Genomic DNA, 20,945 nt, shown 5'->3' with positions numbered 1-20,945 from the left:
TTGTCAGAACATTAGTCACCCTGTGTAGATAATACTACGATGCCTGGATCGTTACATCATAAGGACACAACAAACCTTTTCACCCGGTGCTCCTGGGGGCCCTTTCTCTCCTCGAGGTCCTTCAAATCCCTGCGCGAGTTTTCAAGGAGTTAAAGAGCGCACAGCTTTTAGACACGCATGTGAGAAGAAAACAACGCAAACATACAACACTATTAGAGTTCCACCAAGCTTCGCTTCTATGCGTTTTCTATCGTATCTTTATTTCTTTTTTTTTATGCGAGGCTTGCTTTTTGAACCCTCAGCTTGTTTTGCTGACCATGGCTGCTGCTTATGAGTGCTGCTGCTGCCTTTCCGACTTTCTCGCACGAAGAACAGCACTCATATAACGAATTCGCCTTATGTGCAGCCCGAGGTACTAGCCCTGGAGATTACGCGGTTACGGAATTACGCGGTTAAAAAAAAACTAATGGTACCTAAATATTCTCGGTGCAACTGATATGAGTCTTCAAGCGCGCAGTTCCTTTATTGAAGCCAAACTGTTCTACGCCTTCTTTCCAGGTGATTTAGCGCGTCTGCTCGGTAGGTTTCTTTTGTCTAGTAAAGTGGGTCTGTCTTGGAGATGGTGCGATGGTAAACTGGGCTGATCCCAGAGATTGAATGATGAAAAGTGGGCCGATCCCGGAGGCAATTTAATCTGCGCTCGCGAGGATTACGTGGGTCGCGTGTAGCCGAGATTTCCGCGCCTTGCTGATTTGCCGGGAAGGCACGCAATCGCTACGCTGCAAAACGCGTCGCTGAGGATGAGAAGTTTGATAGTACTCGGTTAATCGCTTCACATATATTGCAAAACGTACGTTCAATGTGCGTAATTTTTTTTCTTATTTTACCTATACGCGTGGGCGCGTACACCGTAGGCGCGACGCATACTTGCCTTGGGGCCTTCGGGACCTTCTATTCCTTGGACGCCTTCGGTACCCGGAGGACCCCCGTCACCAGGAAGTCCGTGGTCACCTTTCTGACCGTCCACGCCCGGTGCGCCCTGCGATTACAACTGTCACGCGCACTTGCACACAGTGCGCGCTCACTCCTCGAAGACGCGCCTCCCTAGTCAGAACCAAGAAATTATCGTTCAGAGAAAAAAAAAGGAGATGGGCAGGCCATGTAATGCGTAGGGCAGATAGGTGGTGGACCATTGGAGTTACAGAATGGGTGCCGAGGGATGGCAAGCGCAGTCGAGGACGACAGAAAGTTAGATGGAGTGAGGAAATTGGGAAATTTGCAGGCGCAAGTTGGAATGAGCTAGCGCGAGACATGGATAGTTGGAGATCGTTGGGACTGGCCTTCGTCCTGGCAGCGGACATAGAAATAGACTGATGACGGTGATAAATTATTGGGCGTCTGCAAGCTGTCAGCGGAAAATTCGTCGCGGTTTCTTTACACCAACCTACAACGTCACGTTGGTCTTTTTTTATGTACTCTTTGTTTTCTTCTGTTTGTGTGATTTGGGGAAAACATGCTCAGCTACAAAAACCTTCGCAGTGACAGCGACATGTCCTCCGCATCATCTGGTCTACAGCGCAGTCACTTTGTTGACCGCGCTGTAGACATTGCATGGAGTCCAGTTGTCGGTCTTCTTGAGAGCCTTTTATAGTGTGGGCGCCCAGTTGTACGATCGAGTTAAGTCTGGCAAATTGACTATTTCTGCTAAAGCCCAAACAGTAATATTTGGCACTTCCTTGGTACCACAGTGATGGAAAGACAGAAACTGTGCACGAACAAGCGTACTCGTCGTGACAGTGTGATGAAACACGAACCTTATCGCCTTTGTCACCTAGCGGCCCTCGTGGACCATCGTCACCCTGCATTTCAAAATGAAAGAAAAGAATGCAAGAATATAGGAGGTGTAAACATACAATACAGGGGCCATATTTAGTAAGGATTTGTTAGTTTCTTTTTTTTCCAACCTGTGTCATTGGCTCGCATGTCTCCACTATTGATAATATCGGGGGCGTCCGCGAGGAAAAGGATCAATGCACAACACGTTATCATATGTTTTTTTTTTTCCTCGTGCGAAACGTTTAAAGCAATGGGCAATGTTCCTTGCTTTAGGAAAATATAATCGGATCCTCATTATATCGTTTAATACGTAAAATATATAGTTAAAGAATGGTAGTATTGCGGAATGATATTATTAAGACTGCAAATATTCGGGAATCCTGAGTGCAAAGCGTACAGCTTACATTTGGATCAAAGTTTTCGGTTTCAGTATTTGATATTGTTTGCTTCGAATATTCGATTCTCGCCAAAGATACGGAGTTGTTATGAATACTGTAGCGTGCCTGCCTGGTAAAGCGGCTGTGCATGTAGAAGCTACCTATCGGGACGATGCGTGTCCGTCATTAACCACACTTCACTGTTATAGAAAATCTACTGTGTATAAAAAATTATTACCTACTGCACAAATGAAATGGTCACTGAGCAATGGCATGGAGCAACTAATTTTTTTCGTGATAGCTAGATTTCTTTTCGGGCGCTCTACTGATTTAATGCACTGATTTGTACAACGTTCTCTCTTCTTGGTGTAGCTCAACATGTGAGGGCCAATATAACGTGATATATAATGTTCATAGTTAAAAGTGTATTTACAGTGTGTCTCATTTTTTGAACGCTTCAAGCCGTCACTTAATATTAAATCACTGCACAATCTACGTCCCTCATGAATGTACTCATATTTCTCTTTTTTTTTCTATTTAATTATTGCGTCTGTCAAGATCCCACTAAACAAGCTACCCTCTCGGTCGGCCTTGAATTGCAAAGCAGCACTGCATGTACATGACATAAGCGACGAACCTTTTCCTTCTTTCGCACATTTTGTTTTTGTATACTCCTGTCAAATAAGTAACCAAGGCATTCGGCGCTGGAATCAAAACGAGCGTGCTCACCAGAGACGTCAGAATGCTCATGCTCATACCTTGACGCCCCGAGGACCTGGGAATCCCGTGGGCCCCTGCTGTCCAGCATGCCCCTGCGCACAAATTTGGAGATGTTATCAGATGTGTAACGGCGAGCATAATATTGCCACCTCTATTAAATAGGTGGTAGAAGTGACAAGGGAAACATGTCGGAATGTTAACAAGGCTAAACCCTGTTGGCTACGCTACAGTGCGAAATGGGGACAAAAATAAGGTAAGTATATATAGCAGTAGTAAATAGAGCTAATGCACGCATTGGCCACGCTTGAAGGGCCCCTAAACCATTTCTGATATTTTGAACAGATTTTAGATAAACACGCGCAAGGTGTACAAAATACCGCAACGGTCATCATTGGGCGAACGTGGCAGCGCCATACACGCGCTGCATGAAAGCTACAAATTCGAGAAAGCGATCACGTGCTCCTCCCCGACATTGTCCGGTCCCTTCGTCGCACATCGTGACGCGAGCAGGACCTTGCGCGTGACGTCACCACGGTAAAACCTGTCGATTGGTCGGTCGACGAGGCACGATGGCGCCAACGTGACGATAGCCGGCTGTGTGTTTCTAAACAGAAGGCACGCTTGCCCCAATGAGGTTTTTAAAGAAATTCAGGAGTGGCAGCTCTTGCAACTTCTTAGCAGCAAAGGTGAAGCCAGCTTTCGCCTTGATTCAACCTCTGAAAGAGCGCCATGTCAGCTGGAGTCCCTTAGTGCTTTTGTTTTGATAATGTACAGGCTAGGGTAATTGGAAAATAATATGTGTTTGTTTCTAGCTAAAACGTTGCATTTGGCTGAGTACATGATCTCCCACAAAATGTGCCACGTCGTTCAGACTTCCTCCTAAAACCAGTGACATGAAGATGATGAGCAAAACGAGAACACGGTAAAAGCGGGAGCCAACGTTTTGACAAGTGGACTTGTCTTTTTCAAGGTCAAGGACAAATCTACTTGTCGAAACGTTGGCTCCCGCTTTTACCTTGTTCTCGCTTTGCTGATCGGCTTGAATTGCCATCTTCCGCCTTCCCCGTGTTTTCCCTGACATGAAGATAGCAATTCAGTGGGATCTGTACGGCGAAATTAGCCATTCATTCTGTTTAGACCCCTAGAAAAGAGCCTAAGGACACCGAGACCGTCTTTCTTTTTTAAATAAAATTCTGGTGTTTTACGTGGAAAAATAACTATATATCTCTTTAACATGCACGTTAATGTACATGAGTGCTTTTACATTTCGTCCCCATCGAATTCAGCGGCCTCGATTGATTGAAAGTTCAGTGCTATAGCCACTATTGCCGCTAATTAAACTACCGCGCCAGCTTTTCTTTTCATTTTTTTTTTTAGGCATTGACAGCCAAAAAATTTAACGTGGCTTACGGGCTAAAGATTACAATATATAATAGTTAAATAAAGCCGTTTTTGGCGCCCAAGGTCCGACCCAATAAAAGATCCTGTACCAATTACTCCGCATTCGGTTACGCGAGCAAGACGCAAACATTAACGGAATGTTGCGCTGCATTTTGTTTTCTCTCAGTATACTTCACGTAAATCTAAGAACAGCGCAACATGGCGCAGATATGAGAGGCAGATGTGTTTTATTTGTTAAATCGGCAAGCAGCAAGGGTAGCGTTCTTTTTCGTCTGCGTTTCACAAAAACTCTATGCGCAGGAATACACACGAGAGACATGCTGCTTGAACAACAAGCAGAATAACTGTACTCCAAGGCAACTACAATAACACAGCAGAATGAAATCCAACACTGCGGTTGCAATGCACGCGCAATCACCGCGCGGCATAAAAACACAGAAAGGAATTTATTTATGAGACATAAATACACGTTTTATGTAATTAGGAACACAATTTGAGCGCTCTGATCGCAAACAGCAGCGTGCGAAGCAGTACGAACGACCCCGCGGAGCAGAATAGCCAGCAATTTCTAACGGCACGATCTCGATGCGGCCCGATACACTTCGATAGCAGCGCCGCCACAGTATTTTTCGTCGTCGGGCGCCTCGCTACGAAGCATGCGCTGCTCCGGCCGCTCATCCAACTCGACCGTACTAATTATGGGGTTTTACGTGCCAAAACCACATTCTGATTATGAGGCACGCCATAGTGGAGGACTCCAGAAATTTCGACCACCTGGGGTTCTTTAACGTGCACCTAAATCTAAGTACACGGGTATTTTCGCACTTCGCCCCCATCGAAATGTGGCCGCCGTGGCCGGGATTCGATCCCGCGACCTCGTGCTCAGCAGCCTAACAGCATAGCCATTGAGCAACCACGGCAGGTCAACTCAACTGTACTCTAATACACTCTATGCTGGGGTCAGTCCGCGTGACGTTGAGCCGGACTCCCTCAAGGGCTGCAGAAGATAGCGCCCTTTCTCACAACGTACCACTTCTCTCGATCCGCAGTACCAGCGTGTGTGATGGGGATCACTGCTCCTGCAAGGGGCGATGGCGAGCGGCTACGAGTAAGGCTCGAGGTGACGACACCTTGGGTGTCGTCGCCGCTGAGTCGTCGCCGCAGTTAAGTATGGCTCAATTCGGAAATAGACACCTACTATAGCCCAACTTTCGTAACAGTGCTACTTTCTAGCACATTGGGCCCTGTTCGTCCACCTTTTCGGCTTGTTCATTCCAGCGTCGTGTTCTCTGTGCTTCTCGCCCTCGTCTCACGTCTTTTTAGCGTTAAGTTAAAGGCTGTTTTTTTTTTCTAAAGCATTGGTGCGACCTGTAGCTTTCGCTGCACTGCGTGGAGTTGGTGACAGTGAGTGAGAGTATGCGGTGAGGAAAAGAACCCTGAGGGAATGTAACGATGGCGAGAGAGAAACTGCGGAGGCCGCGTAGCCGTTAACCAAACGCCTGCAGCTTTGCTATTGCAGCATTTCACAAAAAGAAATAAGGGTATCGCAGCTATACGTTCATTGTAAACAGCTCCATTATATATATAAAAATTTTGAGCTCGGAGTGGCTTAAGGTTCCTTTATAAGTTCGTCCTCATTCAGTCAGACGCGGTCGCATACTGGTAATTTAAAATATATCTAATATATATTTCAATGAAGACGTGGAACAACTGTGCAGAGGCAGCAATATGGAAAAAGCATTGCGTGCAGCAGACGCTCGAGCTTGGAGACGGTGCTCGGTGAATCGCTGTACCCGTCATCGGCTCTTATTTAATACACCTCCTTTATAATTGGCAGATGACGCACAGTGTGCGGATCAATGTTATAAGAGGCATTTTGCGGGTAGCTGGCTATGGTAGCCTCGTTTGATGCTGCGTAAAGCGTTACCAGATCAACATGTTTGCGCAAGGCGAGGTATTGTGTGTGACGCTCGAACGTGTGGTAGGCATGGGTTAGCCTTTCAGACTTGACGGGCAATTTTGCTACTTGAGCGTCTCTTTTCACGAAATGAATATATGCGAACTTGAGTCGATCAATTCAGTCGCTCGCAGAAATGCGAGTAGAATGCGCAACACTTCATCGTGCATTATCAGCGGTGCTGCATTATCTGCCGCTCAAGTGTTCTGTGGGCATTTTAGAGCCCTTCTGGGCGGCGATATTGTAGCGATGCCTTTTCCAATGCTATTCCTTCGTCGGTGGTAAGAGAGACGCTTCACGCGCGTCATCAATACGATCAACTAGCCGAGAACGGTGGATGATAAGAGTGGCATAGAATCGAGTAGAAAGCATCGTTACAAAACAGCGGTCCTGTTCCTGCAAGCGCTTCTGTCCTGAAATAACGAGGCTTCTGTACAGCATGAAAAATACGATTGTTTCCTCACGCGCGTGCAGGTTGTCACTACATTCCACTCCTCACCATATCTCCTTTTCCGCCGTGCGAACCAGCATTTCCTGGTGGTCCCTGCAACATTTCAAAAAGGCATAATCAGCAATTTTCAGGCAAAGTAGCATGCTACATAGGCGCTTTCGACTGTGCCCAAATTCATTTTCTTTCGTGCGCCCTTCCCTTTTGGTCTTTCAAGTTACCGACTCATTTTTGGTAGTAGTGTTCAGATCATTCTAGAAATTCAAACCTGTGAGAAGCCAATCAGCATGAACACTTACTCATTTGAAAGCTGTGGTGCTGGTTTTCTGCTTTCCATTTATGTGCAACCACGGCAACCACGAGAAGTCTCAAAACTTGGCTTGCGGTCGTTGTTAGCGTGAACTTGGTTCTTCTGGTAAACACTATCTTTGGATACTGTCAGAAGTCGTACTGTTCATAATAGGCGCAAATCACCGTCGACACCATGTCGGTATTCTTCCTTGCGTTCTTTCAAACAAAAACTCGTATTGTGACTAGCCTCAGCGTTACACAGCATGTGCCTCAGCCTTCCAAGAACAAATATTAAATAAATAGTACGCGAGGACGGAGGACCTCAACTTCGACGCAGTGGCGCTCGATATCAAACGTAGTGGTTAAACCTATTCACCATGTCTCACGACAGAGTCTAACTGCCTTCCACAGAGCACTCCAGTACACGAGCTGTCAGCACGATAGCAACTTCCGCGTAGCATTTAAGCGTTGTGTTTAGTTTTGCGAAGATTCACGTAGCTGCTCTATACGTACGTTCGAGTGGTCATGTGCCAAAGCTGACGTATATGTGGCCCGCCGTCAAGCAAAGACAACTTGTACATCAGTGTTGCTACTTCTTCGGGAAAAGACCACATTCGTGTCCTCGTCAGCTATCGGTGGATTCACATTTCGAAATACAATTCAGCAGAGTCAGCGTCCTTTACTTGACTTCTAGAAGCCATAAATTTCCAGGTGACAGCACGGCGACTCGAAGCGGGCAAGGTGAGACACTATTCGAATATAATAGTGGTCACCTATTACTACGGTCGTTTACTAAAGATTGTGTCATACCCCAAAAAATATTACCAATGAGAGGCGGCAAATGATATTAAACCTCAGCCTAAAAGCTAAACCTGTATTGTTTTCCTTTTATTTTTGTCTTTGCTTACAAGCAGAGTAACATATCCGGCAACACGCTAACACTCAATTAAGAAACAAATTTGCATGCTGTTCACCGGGCTTCTCCCTTCAACTACTCACGGGCATTCCATCCGCTCCTGGGAGACCTGGAAGGCCTGGCTTTCCTCTAGGCCCCTGAAAAGCAATAGTAAGTTAAAATTTCGACTAAACCTAAGTATGCCTCTTTTACCTGACTTATTATCTCCCCAAAAAGATTGTCGCGATTCGACTCTATGAGAGTTCTCCCTATGCCAACACAACTGTCAGATTATCAAGGAATACAAACGCAACATTTTTTTTCCGTTATGATGTCGTAACTCCGATACCTGTCACAGTCACGTCCTAAATTTTCGCTTTCTGCTCTGGATGAGCACTGCATGCTTCATTATCACCTACCTACCACTGAGATTAGCCAGCGATTGACACGTTAGAGAGCTATTTCCACACCGCCGAATCACAAAATAATACGTGCTCTTCTGGCCCGTCAAGGGCACATAGACAGTGATATTGTGGTCGTCTGCATCCATAAGCCGATATAATTAACTCTCGTTCGGTTATCTGGCAGTCGTGTATAATAGTGCTTAACCACGAACGTTCTTCTATCAATGGTTGCCTGCCTGCTTGATCAAAACGCACCTTCTTCATGCCGTACGTCGTTAACTCACAGAATCGGGGTAAGGTAATATAAGCAACAAATATCAAGTTATAACATCTTTTCACTGTTTATTTTGTTTTGAAACAGTCCACATACCGGTGGTCCCAGTGGTCCTGGAGATCCCTGAGGGCCTGGCGATCCCTGAAATATAACATTGGAAGCTCTCGGAACCCAGCATAGAACATTATAGCAGAAATTCATCGATCATAAACAGTGCAGATGTGTAGAGTAGACAATTATGTGACAGTGCAACACACCCAGTCTTGAGGACTGACCAAAAACCAGGTATCACGAATGCGAGCTGTCAGAGTATATTGAAAAGAAAAATAAATTCAAACACAAGTTGGGCATTGGCAGGCCAATGTGAAAACAAGAAAAAAATTGGAGCCTATAAGTGACTAAAGGTACTGAAATATATTAAAATAAAAATTCTGATTTCCGTAGCGAAGGTGAAAGACGAAGCTGCACCAAACACAATCTTGACTTCGTCATTTTCATTCGCACTGGAGTACAGCTTTAAACAACCGAGAGAGAGAAGCTCTTTATGAGAAAACAGATTTTTGCCGACGTGTATATAGCAACTGACATGCTACTCGGTATGGGAGGGGAAGAGGGTTACAAGATTTTGCAGGAGAGTAGGGGGGGGAAAAGGAGAATAAAAATAGCTATGTAATCTGCGAGTGAACCTGATAATTATATATACAGTTGAGGCAATTGGTGAATTCCTGATTATCTGTGTCAAAAAGTGAATCTTTAAAGCTTTCCGAGAAGGCCAATTTCTTATAGAGTTTGGATCAATATATAAAAGGAAAGCTCGTATACAGTGACATGCAGCAAGCATAGTGCATACTGCTGTAATTGTACTGTACTAAAATTGGACAGAAACTGTGACCCCCTTTCCCCAGGTCTGTACTTATTACATACTGGGAACTTGGGTCAAGTAAACTTTTCTTACGACTAAACATTCAGCTTGCATTGTACTTCCCTATTATTCTGACGAAACCGTACCGATCGTAATCCTCTAAGCTCTGTGTTCCCTAGAGAAACATGTCACGTGCAGTGAAGTACCTTCATATGTATTGTGTGTTATTTTTAAAGAAATTCATGTCGAATTCACATGGAACAGTTAGCCATTCCATAAACATAATGGGAACATAAAGTTTAGGACGCAGTCTCGGCATGGCTTTCTGCGTCGGCGTGAAAGGCTAAATCTTGAATTCCAAGCCCAGAAAATTGCAAATAACGTGTCGCATTTAGCCAAAGGAGGCTTAAAACTTCCACCGACACGTTATACTGCAGAATAAATCAGGGGGGGGGGGGGAGGGGGGGGGGCATAGGCTGCACGATAACAGCAGCTGTGCCTCCAGTTCACCACAACTTCGAAGGCTACAGCAGATGCCTGGAACATTTGCTTATCTGCCAAAGCCACTGCCGAACGAGCAGGCAAGACCAACGGCGCGAGGTGGCGAATACTTACCACAGCGCCCTGCATCCCTTGCTGGCCTGGCTGGCCAGGTCCACCCGGAGGGCCCTGAAATTATAGTATCTTTGGTTAGCCAGTGATTATTTACTCGCCAGAGTCATTGCGGTCGTAAATAACATTATTAAAGTCAGTATTTCGTATACAAGGCACCGTTTGTTCATGTTGCATCGCCAAATGTCGGTACTGGAGACACAAGCCGTGTAAGTGCAGTAGACACCCTTTAAAAAGAACTTTTAACCGAAGTTTCACTTAAGCGATAGACACAAAAATCATCAAGAATCGGTTTCGAAAAGCTTTTGAGTGTCTCGATATTACTGTGGGGAGAAAAAAAGACACTTTACATGCGTTCGGCTTCTAATAGTGTAGCTTCTTTTACGCAAAGTTGTGTTCATAGGCGAAATATCCCCAATATTTCAACGCAGTCCCCACGTTCAAAATAAGAATGCAGACTTTCAACTGCACCCCTTGTCGTCTGATTCGAAACAATAACGCACACTGGAACATTTATGCCTTCGCCACGAATTTCACCGACTGTATTTTCAGCTATCTCCTCAGAGCGGGTAACAAAGGCATCATTTGAAGTCTCTTATTTCTGGCGGTGCGAACGAAGCAGTAGTGGCAGCCTGACTGCAGGATACTACCTACTCCGTATAGTGCTCCTTTCCTCATCAAGGATAATCACTGAAGTCTTCAAGATGAAGACGCCACCGAATCTTCAACATCTTTAATTCGCCTTAACGTTATCGCAACTGCTTGATTGATTGTATTTTCTTCATAATATATGTAGCATCACTGTTTCACACGTTTACCTGACTTTTCCTGTTCCATACACCGATGGGGTGGACGGTAGTTTCGGTTGAAATTGTGTTTAACCGATATTCACAAAGAAAGATTGGTTTCGCCCAACCCAAGTTTTCTAACATTGTGCCTGCGGGCGGCCAACCAAAGTTTATGCCATTGTTCCGTTTTTCCGGCGATATCGTTTAAGCAAGTTTCGTAATTCAGGCTACATTGGCACATTCATCATTCTAAATTCCCCCACTGCTTGTTCCGCGTAGAAAAGAAAGCCAGTCAATGGAGCAAACACTGACTGAAGGCACAACTTCCTTTTCTTATTTTTTCCCGTGTCAACTTCGCGGTGTCGATATCATCGTGTTACTACTACGATTTCACGACCTTTCTAGATATGCCTTTAATCAGCGAGAAAACATCAAAGAAATTGTGAGTTTCAATTTCATTACATTTTGAAGCCGAAAGTTATTTATAAGTCATCGCCGCAATCATTTACGTCATGAGAAAATACTTCGAAGGTCAAAAGATAGCGCCGTGCCCGCCTGCAACAGTTTTTTTTTTTTTTTTTTGCATGCACCAAACGTATTCTCTCGGTATGTAATATATTTATTATTTCAGAAATGAATTCTAAAAATCAAACGACATAGTAATTTTTATCCATAGCACCCGTTCAAGCCTCAGGTTATGTCCTCTTACTTTAACTGGCATCTTTGTAAAAGCACCAACTTTCTATTTTCATTCCTTCAAATGGAATTCAAGCAAGCGGTAGAGTAGAATTGAAAAAAAAAACTAAATCAAATTGCCATTCATCGTACCGTGCTACCCTTCGGTCCCACAGGCCCTTCGGATCCCGGTATGCCCTGTAAAACAGCAAAGAGTGAACTTTCAGCTTTGACATTTTGTTTGTTATTCGATACCGCTAAGAGAATAACAAAGGTGTGTCAGTAATCACAGGTGGTCCTTGAAGCCCTACGAATCCCCGGGGGCCTGGAAATCCTCGTGGACCCTGTAAGCAAGACATAAGCAATTATGAACACGCGATGTTTCACAAATACACAGTAGCAACGGCCAGGATGTGGTGGTCGCACAGTCGCAGTGTGGCAGGCAATATCTTATTTATAGACGTGCTGCCTGGAACTGCAACATGTCGGAATTTCTATTGCGTGAAGGCAGTATTCAACCCGTGCATTCAGTCTAAACGCTAAAGACACGGTGAAAGCTACGAAAACTTTGTACAAACTTTGCAGTGGCGCCCTTGAGCTAGGCTTTCGTGACCAGGTTTTCGGTTAGTATCTTCACTTTCCGCTTTTCATTTATTCCTCTTATTGTTTTTTTTGTTTTTGTTTTTTTTTTTTTTTGCTTAGAAGCGCACGTGCACGAAACCTAAATGTTGACTATTTGAGTAATGGCTCTTTTACGCCCAAGTTTTTGACAGAACAATGAATAACAAGCACTGGTCGTAAATTATTGAAATTTCATGCACTCCGTGAAAGCAGAAAGCTTAAATAAAAGGATGAATAAAATCTGAATTTTTACCATCTCTCCTGGAAGTCCGGGCAGCCCTGTAGCTCCATCGTCACCCTGTGTTTTGCAGCCGATGAGAAAAGCAAGTGTTAAGCACTGTTTCAAACATATATATTGACATGTGTATTTATCTTTATCGGGTGACCACGTTTCGCCGCCGAACAAATGTTATCGCACAGAGCGGGACGCGCCGGCATGTATCCGAAGTTTCTGGAAAGTTATCGAAGCTTCTATCCGCTGTCTGTTGTCGCCGAACCTTGTATTATCTGATTTCATCGCGTGACGCGAATGTTGTAGAACTTTGTGGAAGGTACGCGGGTCCGAACGATTAGACTGGAACATTCGACGACTGCTGTATAAAAGCCGATGCGCTTGACCCGCTGTTCAGATTTCGACGATCGCCGACTGTGTTCGCCGCTATCGTTGCGCTTTAAGTGTAGCCTGTTTTGTGGGCACAGGTTCGCCCAATAAAAGGTAGTTTTGTCTTTCACAGTACTGCTACTGTGTTCTTTAACGTCACTACCACGTGACAATATGGAGTTCCTTCACCAGTAATGCGCGCGTTATAACCTCATAATTATCTAAGTAGTTCACTTCGTTGCCAGGGGATAGAGAAGCAAAACAGTTAATTGCATTCCTATGGAGTCTTGCCACGTCATCATTTTGAACAAACGATCAGTAAGTGGTATGGCTAATACAAAGTATCTCGTGCAGAAATCCTGTTGCAGGGTCCATTATGAACACAGCCGTACAAACTTTATCTTAAGACACTTACGTCCGTCGTAAGGAACGCATCTTCCTGAGGCGCGAATCCTGGAGACGTTGAAAAAGTCAGTAGAGTGACGTACTCCACAACAAACCACTAGTAACGATTAGTATTTGTAATCTTCTTGCTGATTCCACGTGGTGTTCGACACAATATTGTAGTTTTAGAAAAACTGTGCCTGAATTCACAAAGCTCTTCCTTTGTAAGAACGCCTTGGTATTGGCCTGTCATCATATTTAAGTTGGCATGGTTATGTGGGCGCCTGTTCTTACAACTGTTATATGGCATCAACAGCTTTGTGAATATGGACCCGCTTCCCTCATATACGTGGAGTATGCGTAGAACAGCGTTCAACGTTCTTCAATTGCTTCCATCTTTCGAGCAAATAATTAATGGGCCGCTTCAATAGACTAGTCTGCCTTGAACGAGTACTACTCAATAAATCTAAGACTACGCACCGGTGGCCCTTCGTGTCCGACCAGCCCCTGGTCACCTGGAGCTCCGACGTAACCCTGCAAGGGTAAGGTAGGTGTAGTTTGGTCTGGAACTGTGCATATTTCGTCATCTCAAGACGCCCTATAAGAACGCTAAACATCTCGTTGAATAGATCTGATGCAATGCTGACCCTTTCACCTTTCTCTCCCGGCAGGCCTGGAAGACCGGGCAGGCCGACATCGCCCTGTGTCACAAAATAAAAAAGAAGCAAAAAATGAAACTTCAGGACACACCTACGTCGGGCTCCGAAATATGTTATCTATAGCTTAGTTGCAAAGTTCCACGCAGAGCCAACATTTTGCCCCAAGTTAGAGCTTGCTCGAAGCAACATTTGTTTTTTCGTCCTTGCTTTTGTCTACGCTTCCCTTTCCCGCGGTTCTTCATAATTTCCATTCACTCTCCAGAGAAATATGTAACGCCGATGTGAAACGGCTGAGCCTTTCACATCTTTATGCCCAGTTTCTCAACATTCAGCCACATTCGTTGGCCCTTTACCACTAAACGGAGTGGTGCGCCGGCTCATAGTCACATGACCGTTGACACGCGACAACGACTAAGCCAATAGAAACCGGTGCGCACTCAACTATAGGGCAGCGTTATGGTAGGCTTATTAAAACATAACGTTTCTTTAAAGATGCAGTGGGGAACTCTCCTCTTGGAAACACAACGCCACAAAGGGGACATCACTAAGGGACGTACCGAAGAAGTCGCAAAAAGCGAACAAAACAAATTCGCATCACCCAACGATGACATGAACAAAGGCGAAATGATTTTTGTGCATCACGTATCCCATGCATTTTTTTTTTCATCCTTTCCTCTTGAAAACGCAATCAAAAGGCTTCTTTGAAGGCACAAAGTAGGAAAATGCAGGCGTGGCATTTCAAACGCCTAGGCTATTAGGCAGTCAGATGACAGCACTGAATAGCCCCGATTATATTACGATGGTTAATCACCTGTTCTAGCTGCTCTATAGTTTTTGCTGTTCACATAGATTACATTATCTGTCCGCTCTTTCGTTCTGATATATTCACTGCTCACATAGTAAGCTATTGCTGTTCACACTGGATCTAACTTTTCGAATAAAATTAGCCGTATTAATTCAATCCAACTCGCCTTAATGTACATGAGGGAAAGTTGAATAACAATCATATTCTACATGTCTGTTCTTTTGCAAATTCCCTACATGGCAGAATGGAATGCTTCTTTTGTGCACTGACCTTTGACCCTGGAGGTCCTGGCTTGCCACGTTCCCCGTCCTTGCCACTTCGTCCCTGCGGCCGAATAACAGTCACAAATCAGGCCGCCAAGGAGAGTGATCACTCGAAAGCTGACAAGTTCTCATTAGCGCTTTTAGAAAGGAGCGACTTTTTCATTGTTATTTTACATACGCATAGCGCCTTTATTTACTGCAGAAAAGATCAGTCAATACTCATTGTTAAATTATCATCAGCCTCGCAGCCAATTCACCATCTATTGTTAGGCTTTCGCAATTATTGGAACCTCCTTTTCGTCGTTGGTTAAATCTCAGGCTCAGCTGTTAGCCCGAAGTTCCACTTTTATCACGCTGCATTTGAAGAAACGCAGTAGAAAAGTCGCGCCAGGCGCTACAGAACACAGGACTTCCCTGCGACAGCGCTTACCCGTCTTCCCGGCTTTCCAGATGTTCCTTGCTGGCCCCGCATTCCTCGTGGTCCCTGCGAGCGGCCGCACCAAGTGTGCGACGCACACTGCATTGAAACATCTCAGTGGCTCGCTCAATCGTGTTTCTACATACGTGCCACTAAACTGCCGCCAAGCTCACAGCGAGGTGGTGCATATATTGCTGTCTCAGTCTGCCTTCTCCTTACACTCACTTGTTCGTACATATTTTCGTCGTGGCTTCCAAATAAGACACACCAGAAGGCGCGAAGAACCGTGGGAAGTTCACAACATTTACAATTTATTCTGCCAAGTTTGCGATGTCCAACGCGAACATTTGCATTTTTTCTATTTTGTTTGAGCACACGGATAGGCAAATTTGTCCCGATTTGTCCCGATGGCTGCGCTCATGGGCATTGCTTCTACCTTCAATTAACTAATTCCTTCATCTCCATAATAAAAGAGAACTTTTTTGTCACCACGTAGAAATAAATACAATAGTTGCCTATCCAGGATGTCGCGTATCCTTTTTAAAAGCTCCTCCCTTTCTTCTGGCTCCTGCTTTTGCGCCGTTGAAGGCACTGCGAACATGAACTTGATGGCGCGCTTTTTCATTCTATAGCGCGCAGTCTCCCGCTGCAGTGGCGCCCTTGAGCTAGGCTTTCGTGACCAGGGCGCGTATTCACAAAACGTTCTTACGCTAGAAGCCTTCGTGCCGGCCAATCGTGATGTAGGACATATGATTAGCGAAGGCGATCAGCAAAAGAAAAACAGCACTTACGAACGAAAAGCTTCGTGAATTTGGCCCCAGATTCTTCCGAAAAGCGACACCCACAAACACGTCCGTTCCCAGAAATGCGATCGCTCACTACGCCACCATGTATTGAAAGCTTTCCCGTTCACGGACTACGTTTCACGCGGCAAACAATTCGTGAACTTCAACGAGTTGATCAGTGCGTGGGTCAACTCTGTTGCTCTGTTGGTCAACAGGGCGCTCAGCCCTGTTGCAGTAGGCGCAATTGGTCGGGGGCAAAACGCGGATTCTTTATACTCTCGAAAAGCCCCAATCGATATGTAGCACTGCGTGCAACAAAAGGGCCAGCATGCGATAGGATTCAGCGAATTACTTGCGATATCATAGTAGCATGCACGGCGTTTAAGGCGTAAGCATTAAATATTCACATCGCGTAATTATTTACTCACCACAGCCCCTTGCTCCCCACGCTCTCCTTTCTCTCCCTGTGGTCCCATGGGGCCCTGAAACAAGTGAACACATGCTACTGGCACACATCATGGCGTTATTACCATCATATAATTTGACGGAAAGCAGGCCCTGCGGCAACCTTTTTAGTGACTAAACCTCCACCAATCTAGCTGGCATTCGTATTCCAACGCCAACTTTTTGCCAACCTCAACATTCGTTCTTACGATTGTACGTCGTACAGTCTGAAATAACTAACTTCACTGGGCCGCACTTACCATCCTAAATGATGCTAGAAATTGACGTTTTCGTTGTTTGCCTGCATGCGTAGGCGTTGGCGCACGCCTGTGGCGCAGTGCACACAAATGCGTGCATCGCTGGAATGCTGTAACAACGGCGCAGGGATGTTGCAATGCGAGTTCATTGCTTAGCGCACGTTCTACTCGTCCACTATGTTTCTGTCTCTTTTCATATTATGGCTTAGTTATTTCTCAGTTCAGCATCACCGAACGTCTCTTCAATTATGAGGGCTGTTACGGTTCACTGTGTGCGGCGATGAATGGAACGGATGCCAAGCGCCTGAGACACGACGTACTTAATCGCCAAGTTCGTCAAGATGAAAATACTTGTCTGTCGGTTTTGTGCGACAGGATTATGCACCAATGCAAACCCTACTCTCTTCTGTCCTCTGTTCAACCCCTCTATACACCAGATAGTGGCTTCCCTCCGTATTTCTCTGTGTGCTCTGACCAGGGTGCTGACAAGGACCTTTACCAAGGAGCAAGAGAGAATGGGGTTGCACGGATGGTGTAGGGTATAAGAAGGCCAGCGAGACGCCACGAACAGAGATATTCTCTGCCCTTGCGTGCAGAAGCACGCACGCCGAACGTTTCTGTGCTTTTTGTCTTGTAGCGCACCGCTCACCCGTAACGATGTATTAAGCTTCTGCTATTTGTTTTTACATCATCTCGTCTTCTCTACCGGACCCTCTCCAATGGCCAATCTGGTTCGAGCTGCAAGCAGACGCTGTTCAAGGTAGCTGAAGACCCCGTCCCAGTAACAACAGGTGGCAGCCACAACAGTGCTAATATAATGTGCATGTCCCTACTAAACAGAACGGAAAGGACCGTGTGAGGCAATCCAAAGTCCGAGTGCATGTAGTGACGGCGCTCTTAGGCAATAAATAAATACGTATAAATAAATGCGCGGCTTCAAACACGTGAAACTCGTGACTTTCTTTCATGCAATACAACCTAAATTAAATAGTGAGAAAGGCTAACATTGAGTAGAAATACGCACAATATAACGTACCTTAAGTAATTTTGTATATGCCGCTCGCATCATCTAGCACCCCAAGATCTATCCGCGACAACTACATCAAACGTAACATTGCGTATGAGGAGGTAGGAGAGGCATGGGAAGGTCCGGCAAAAGATAACTATGTGCCTTAGTTTCCGTTCTTTGTTACGAATGAAAGCTGAGCAAGTAGGTAGGGGGGGGTGGTTCGTGTTTTTGCAAGGCAGGCGTGCAAACACGAGTAGAACGAAGCTTTGCTGTCCTTTTCGTTCTGTTTGTGTTCGTATTTGCGCTTGCGTCTTTCCGTATTCAAAAGTAGGTGCATCTTGCCTACACACTATTAATAGTACCAAAGGTAAGACGAATAAAGACGGGGGCAGAGCAAGCACTCACGTTCATTCCTTGAATGGTAACGAATCGCGAAGACGCGCCATTGAGCGCTCGTAAACGGGCCGCACGTTGGAACTTGACTAATCAGCCTGCCATTCAGCCCTTAGGCTTGATTGCTCCGTGGGATTGATGTTCGCAAGCTAATGTCATTTAGGTCGAAAAGTTGTTCACCTAGCATATTTTCTTTTTCTTTAACTTTTCACAAGTAAATAGCAAGCTGTTTGGGTGTTCAGCACCTCGTTAAGGGACTATATATAGAGATATGAACGAGAAGAAGGGAAACAGGCGCTCGTTCTTTGTTAATCGCGGCCCTATAAAGCCAGCACGCAAGGAAGCCAAGGAAAGCATCGGGGTATAATTAGCCGCGGTTGAAATTGAAATGTATAAAATAATGAAGAAAACGGTAAATGAATGTGGACGAAAAGGTAACTTATCGCCGGTGGGAACAAAACCCCCAACCTTCGCTTTAATCGTGCGATGCACTACCAATTGTGCTACAGCGACGGCCATTAATCCATGCACTAAACTGGGTATTTATGTATACTAGATGTAGCCCTGAGAACACTAGCCAAAGCCATGCACTCATATATATATATATATATATATATATATATATATATATATATATATATATATATATATATAAACGAAGAGAGAAGGAAAGAGAGACACGTAGTCAAAATGCTGTCACTGAGGTATACGCACCACAGGCCCATGAAGACCAGTCAAGCCCATTGGTCCAGGGGCGCCCCGCATCGCAAGCTGAAAAGAATGAGCAATACATTCGAAGCATCAAAACAAAACACCGACTCAATCATACGAAGCCACCGAACTGACCATGTGCTGGCTGAGCATCTGTCGCAGCGATTCGGTGTTGTCGGGACCTTTGGTGTCTCCCGCTGTTTGGTACTGAAAGGAGACGCAGATGAGAACTGTAACTTTTTTTTTTCCTGAACTTTTTGTATATTTTACTACCCAATGGCATACGAATACAGTGAGAACTCCGCATCATATTCAATTACCTTGGTCGAAGGTACCATATCGACAGATATGTTTGGAAGGATAATATAAGAGCAAAACTGGATCACTTCATACTTTCAGCATGCTTTTTTTTTTCAGAAGTACATTTGCGTTCATTCGGCGAGAAATTTTGGTTAATTACTACAGGAAAGAAGTGAGGTCCTAACTTCCATTTGGCGAATTTCGCGCAGAAACATCAGCGACAGCACCCCCTCTCCCTCCTCCCCGTAAGTCTTATGTCGCGCACTTCAAGGCATATTCTCGTATTTATCTTATTTTGGGGAAGCGAAAGTTCTAGAAACTTGTGAGTTTGAGTGATTGGTTCCTTTAAATTCCAATGCAGCTTTTGCTTACCCGTTAACAATTCAGTAGAGCCAAGTCCATTGTCAAAGTCCATTGCGCCACAGCGAGATTCACCTGTGGCTTTCAGATTACAGATCACATATTAAACCTGTGGCTCTCGAGCAATTTAGCCATCCTTGTTGACGTGACTTTTCTTTTTTTGGTAATGCTGGCAACACCAGCGACATTAACGGTCGAATCGCAACTTTGTCGGCATGCGCTCTCATCTACGTACTGGTATCATGAAGATGTGTCCAGGGGCTCCAGGCTGCCCCGCCGTGCCGGCAAGTCCGTCCCTTCCCGGGTCTCCCTGAAAAATCACGTAAAATGCGCCAAACACACACACACACTTCCGTATCGATGCCATGTTGGCATGCATAATTCCCAACTCTCGCAAGGCAGGAGCATCGTTCAACAAGCAAACATGCAGTTAGTGTGAAAGCGCACTTTTTATAGTGGTGATATGGTGGGCAGTACTAGTAATCTAAATTGTGCTTCCCCAGTAGTTGTTTCTGGCTCGCCGTCTAGTAAAATAAACTCGTTGTCTGGCGTCACATAGCGTAATACATCATTCTGCAACGAAGCTCTACAAAAAGAAATTTGCTCGGCCTTGATAGCCCCTCCCCCTTCCTCTACAGAAATAAATTTTGAAAAAAAAAACTTTTTCTCAATGACAGTTGACGAAGACGGCCATCATTGTCGCGAGGGGAGGGGGGGGAGGGGAGGCACAGAACAGGCACTTGCATACGCTTCCCTTACCTTGTCGCCTTTAAGTCCAGGAAATCCAGCAGGACCAGGAAAACCCTGAGGGCCCGGTGGTCCCTGAGGATGGTGGCATAAAGGCATGGGTATTTCAGGACACACAATTATTACCGTCAGTTCTTGCAGCATGATCACTCTGCCGAAGTCACTGACAATAAAGACAATATATCTGGTATCGCAGACTATGCTGGTGATTTTTTTTTTCTGGGGGGGGGGGGGGGGGAAGGTAGTTGCGACGTTTAGCCACGTTAGTAATACGCTTCTGATCCCCTTCGGTTGCCGTTGCGTGCATTAATGAGCAGCGTCCTCATGTGTTGAGACTCAGCAAATATGTAGAGAGAGAGAAAAAGGACAGAAGGAAGAAATGCAAGAAATCCAACAAAAAGGGGAATTCAGTTTTCAACCTGTTACACTAGTGTAAGACCAAGGGGACGTACGTAAGAAAACCTGTAGATTGACAGAAATGGGCATACGTAAACGTGCGAGCACAAATTCTGTTTTGCAACTGTTATATGCGACGTTTATAGGAATCATCCTTTGGAGTTTCTTCCTTTAGGCCACCGTTTACGTGGTACTTTGTTCCGGACGTTGAAGAAAACACGCGAAATATGCAAGCAAGGAGGGGGAGGTCGG

General features: G+C 45.2%; 1 protein-coding gene across 2 annotated transcripts in view; it reads right to left on the bottom strand.

Moving 5' to 3' along the window:
- Positions 1–20,945, bottom strand: part of LOC135906100 (collagen alpha-1(V) chain-like) — a 90,109-nt gene that overhangs the window by 46,793 nt on the left and 22,371 nt on the right. The window contains exons 8-27 of one of the 2 annotated variants that reach the window (XM_065437301.1): positions 20,310–20,372; positions 19,786–19,860; positions 19,026–19,097; positions 18,894–18,950; positions 16,505–16,558; positions 15,304–15,357; positions 14,881–14,934; positions 13,794–13,847; positions 13,627–13,680; positions 12,415–12,459; positions 11,831–11,884; positions 11,694–11,738; positions 10,081–10,134; positions 8,700–8,744; positions 8,030–8,083; positions 6,791–6,835; positions 2,972–3,025; positions 1,815–1,859; positions 932–1,039; positions 76–129 (exon numbers count right to left, since the gene is read on the bottom strand). In XM_065437301.1, the coding sequence (XP_065293373.1) occupies positions 76–129; positions 932–1,039; positions 1,815–1,859; positions 2,972–3,025; positions 6,791–6,835; positions 8,030–8,083; positions 8,700–8,744; positions 10,081–10,134; positions 11,694–11,738; positions 11,831–11,884; positions 12,415–12,459; positions 13,627–13,680; positions 13,794–13,847; positions 14,881–14,934; positions 15,304–15,357; positions 16,505–16,558; positions 18,894–18,950; positions 19,026–19,097; positions 19,786–19,860; positions 20,310–20,372 (1,140 nt within the window). Of the gene's footprint in view, positions 1–75; positions 130–931; positions 1,040–1,814; positions 1,860–2,971; positions 3,026–6,790; positions 6,836–8,029; positions 8,084–8,699; positions 8,745–10,080; positions 10,135–11,693; positions 11,739–11,830; positions 11,885–12,414; positions 12,460–13,626; positions 13,681–13,793; positions 13,848–14,880; positions 14,935–15,303; positions 15,358–16,504; positions 16,559–18,893; positions 18,951–19,025; positions 19,098–19,785; positions 19,861–20,309; positions 20,373–20,945 lie in introns of those variants that run through there. The other variant, XM_065437307.1, reaches the window with a different exon arrangement.

The sequence above is a fragment of the Dermacentor albipictus genome, chromosome 1, assembly GCF_038994185.2.
Source record: "Dermacentor albipictus isolate Rhodes 1998 colony chromosome 1, USDA_Dalb.pri_finalv2, whole genome shotgun sequence".
Taxonomy (NCBI): Eukaryota; Metazoa; Arthropoda; class Arachnida; order Ixodida; family Ixodidae; genus Dermacentor; species Dermacentor albipictus.
The sequence above is the reverse complement of the archived record's forward strand: the minus strand, read 5'-3'. Positions and strand labels throughout refer to the sequence as shown.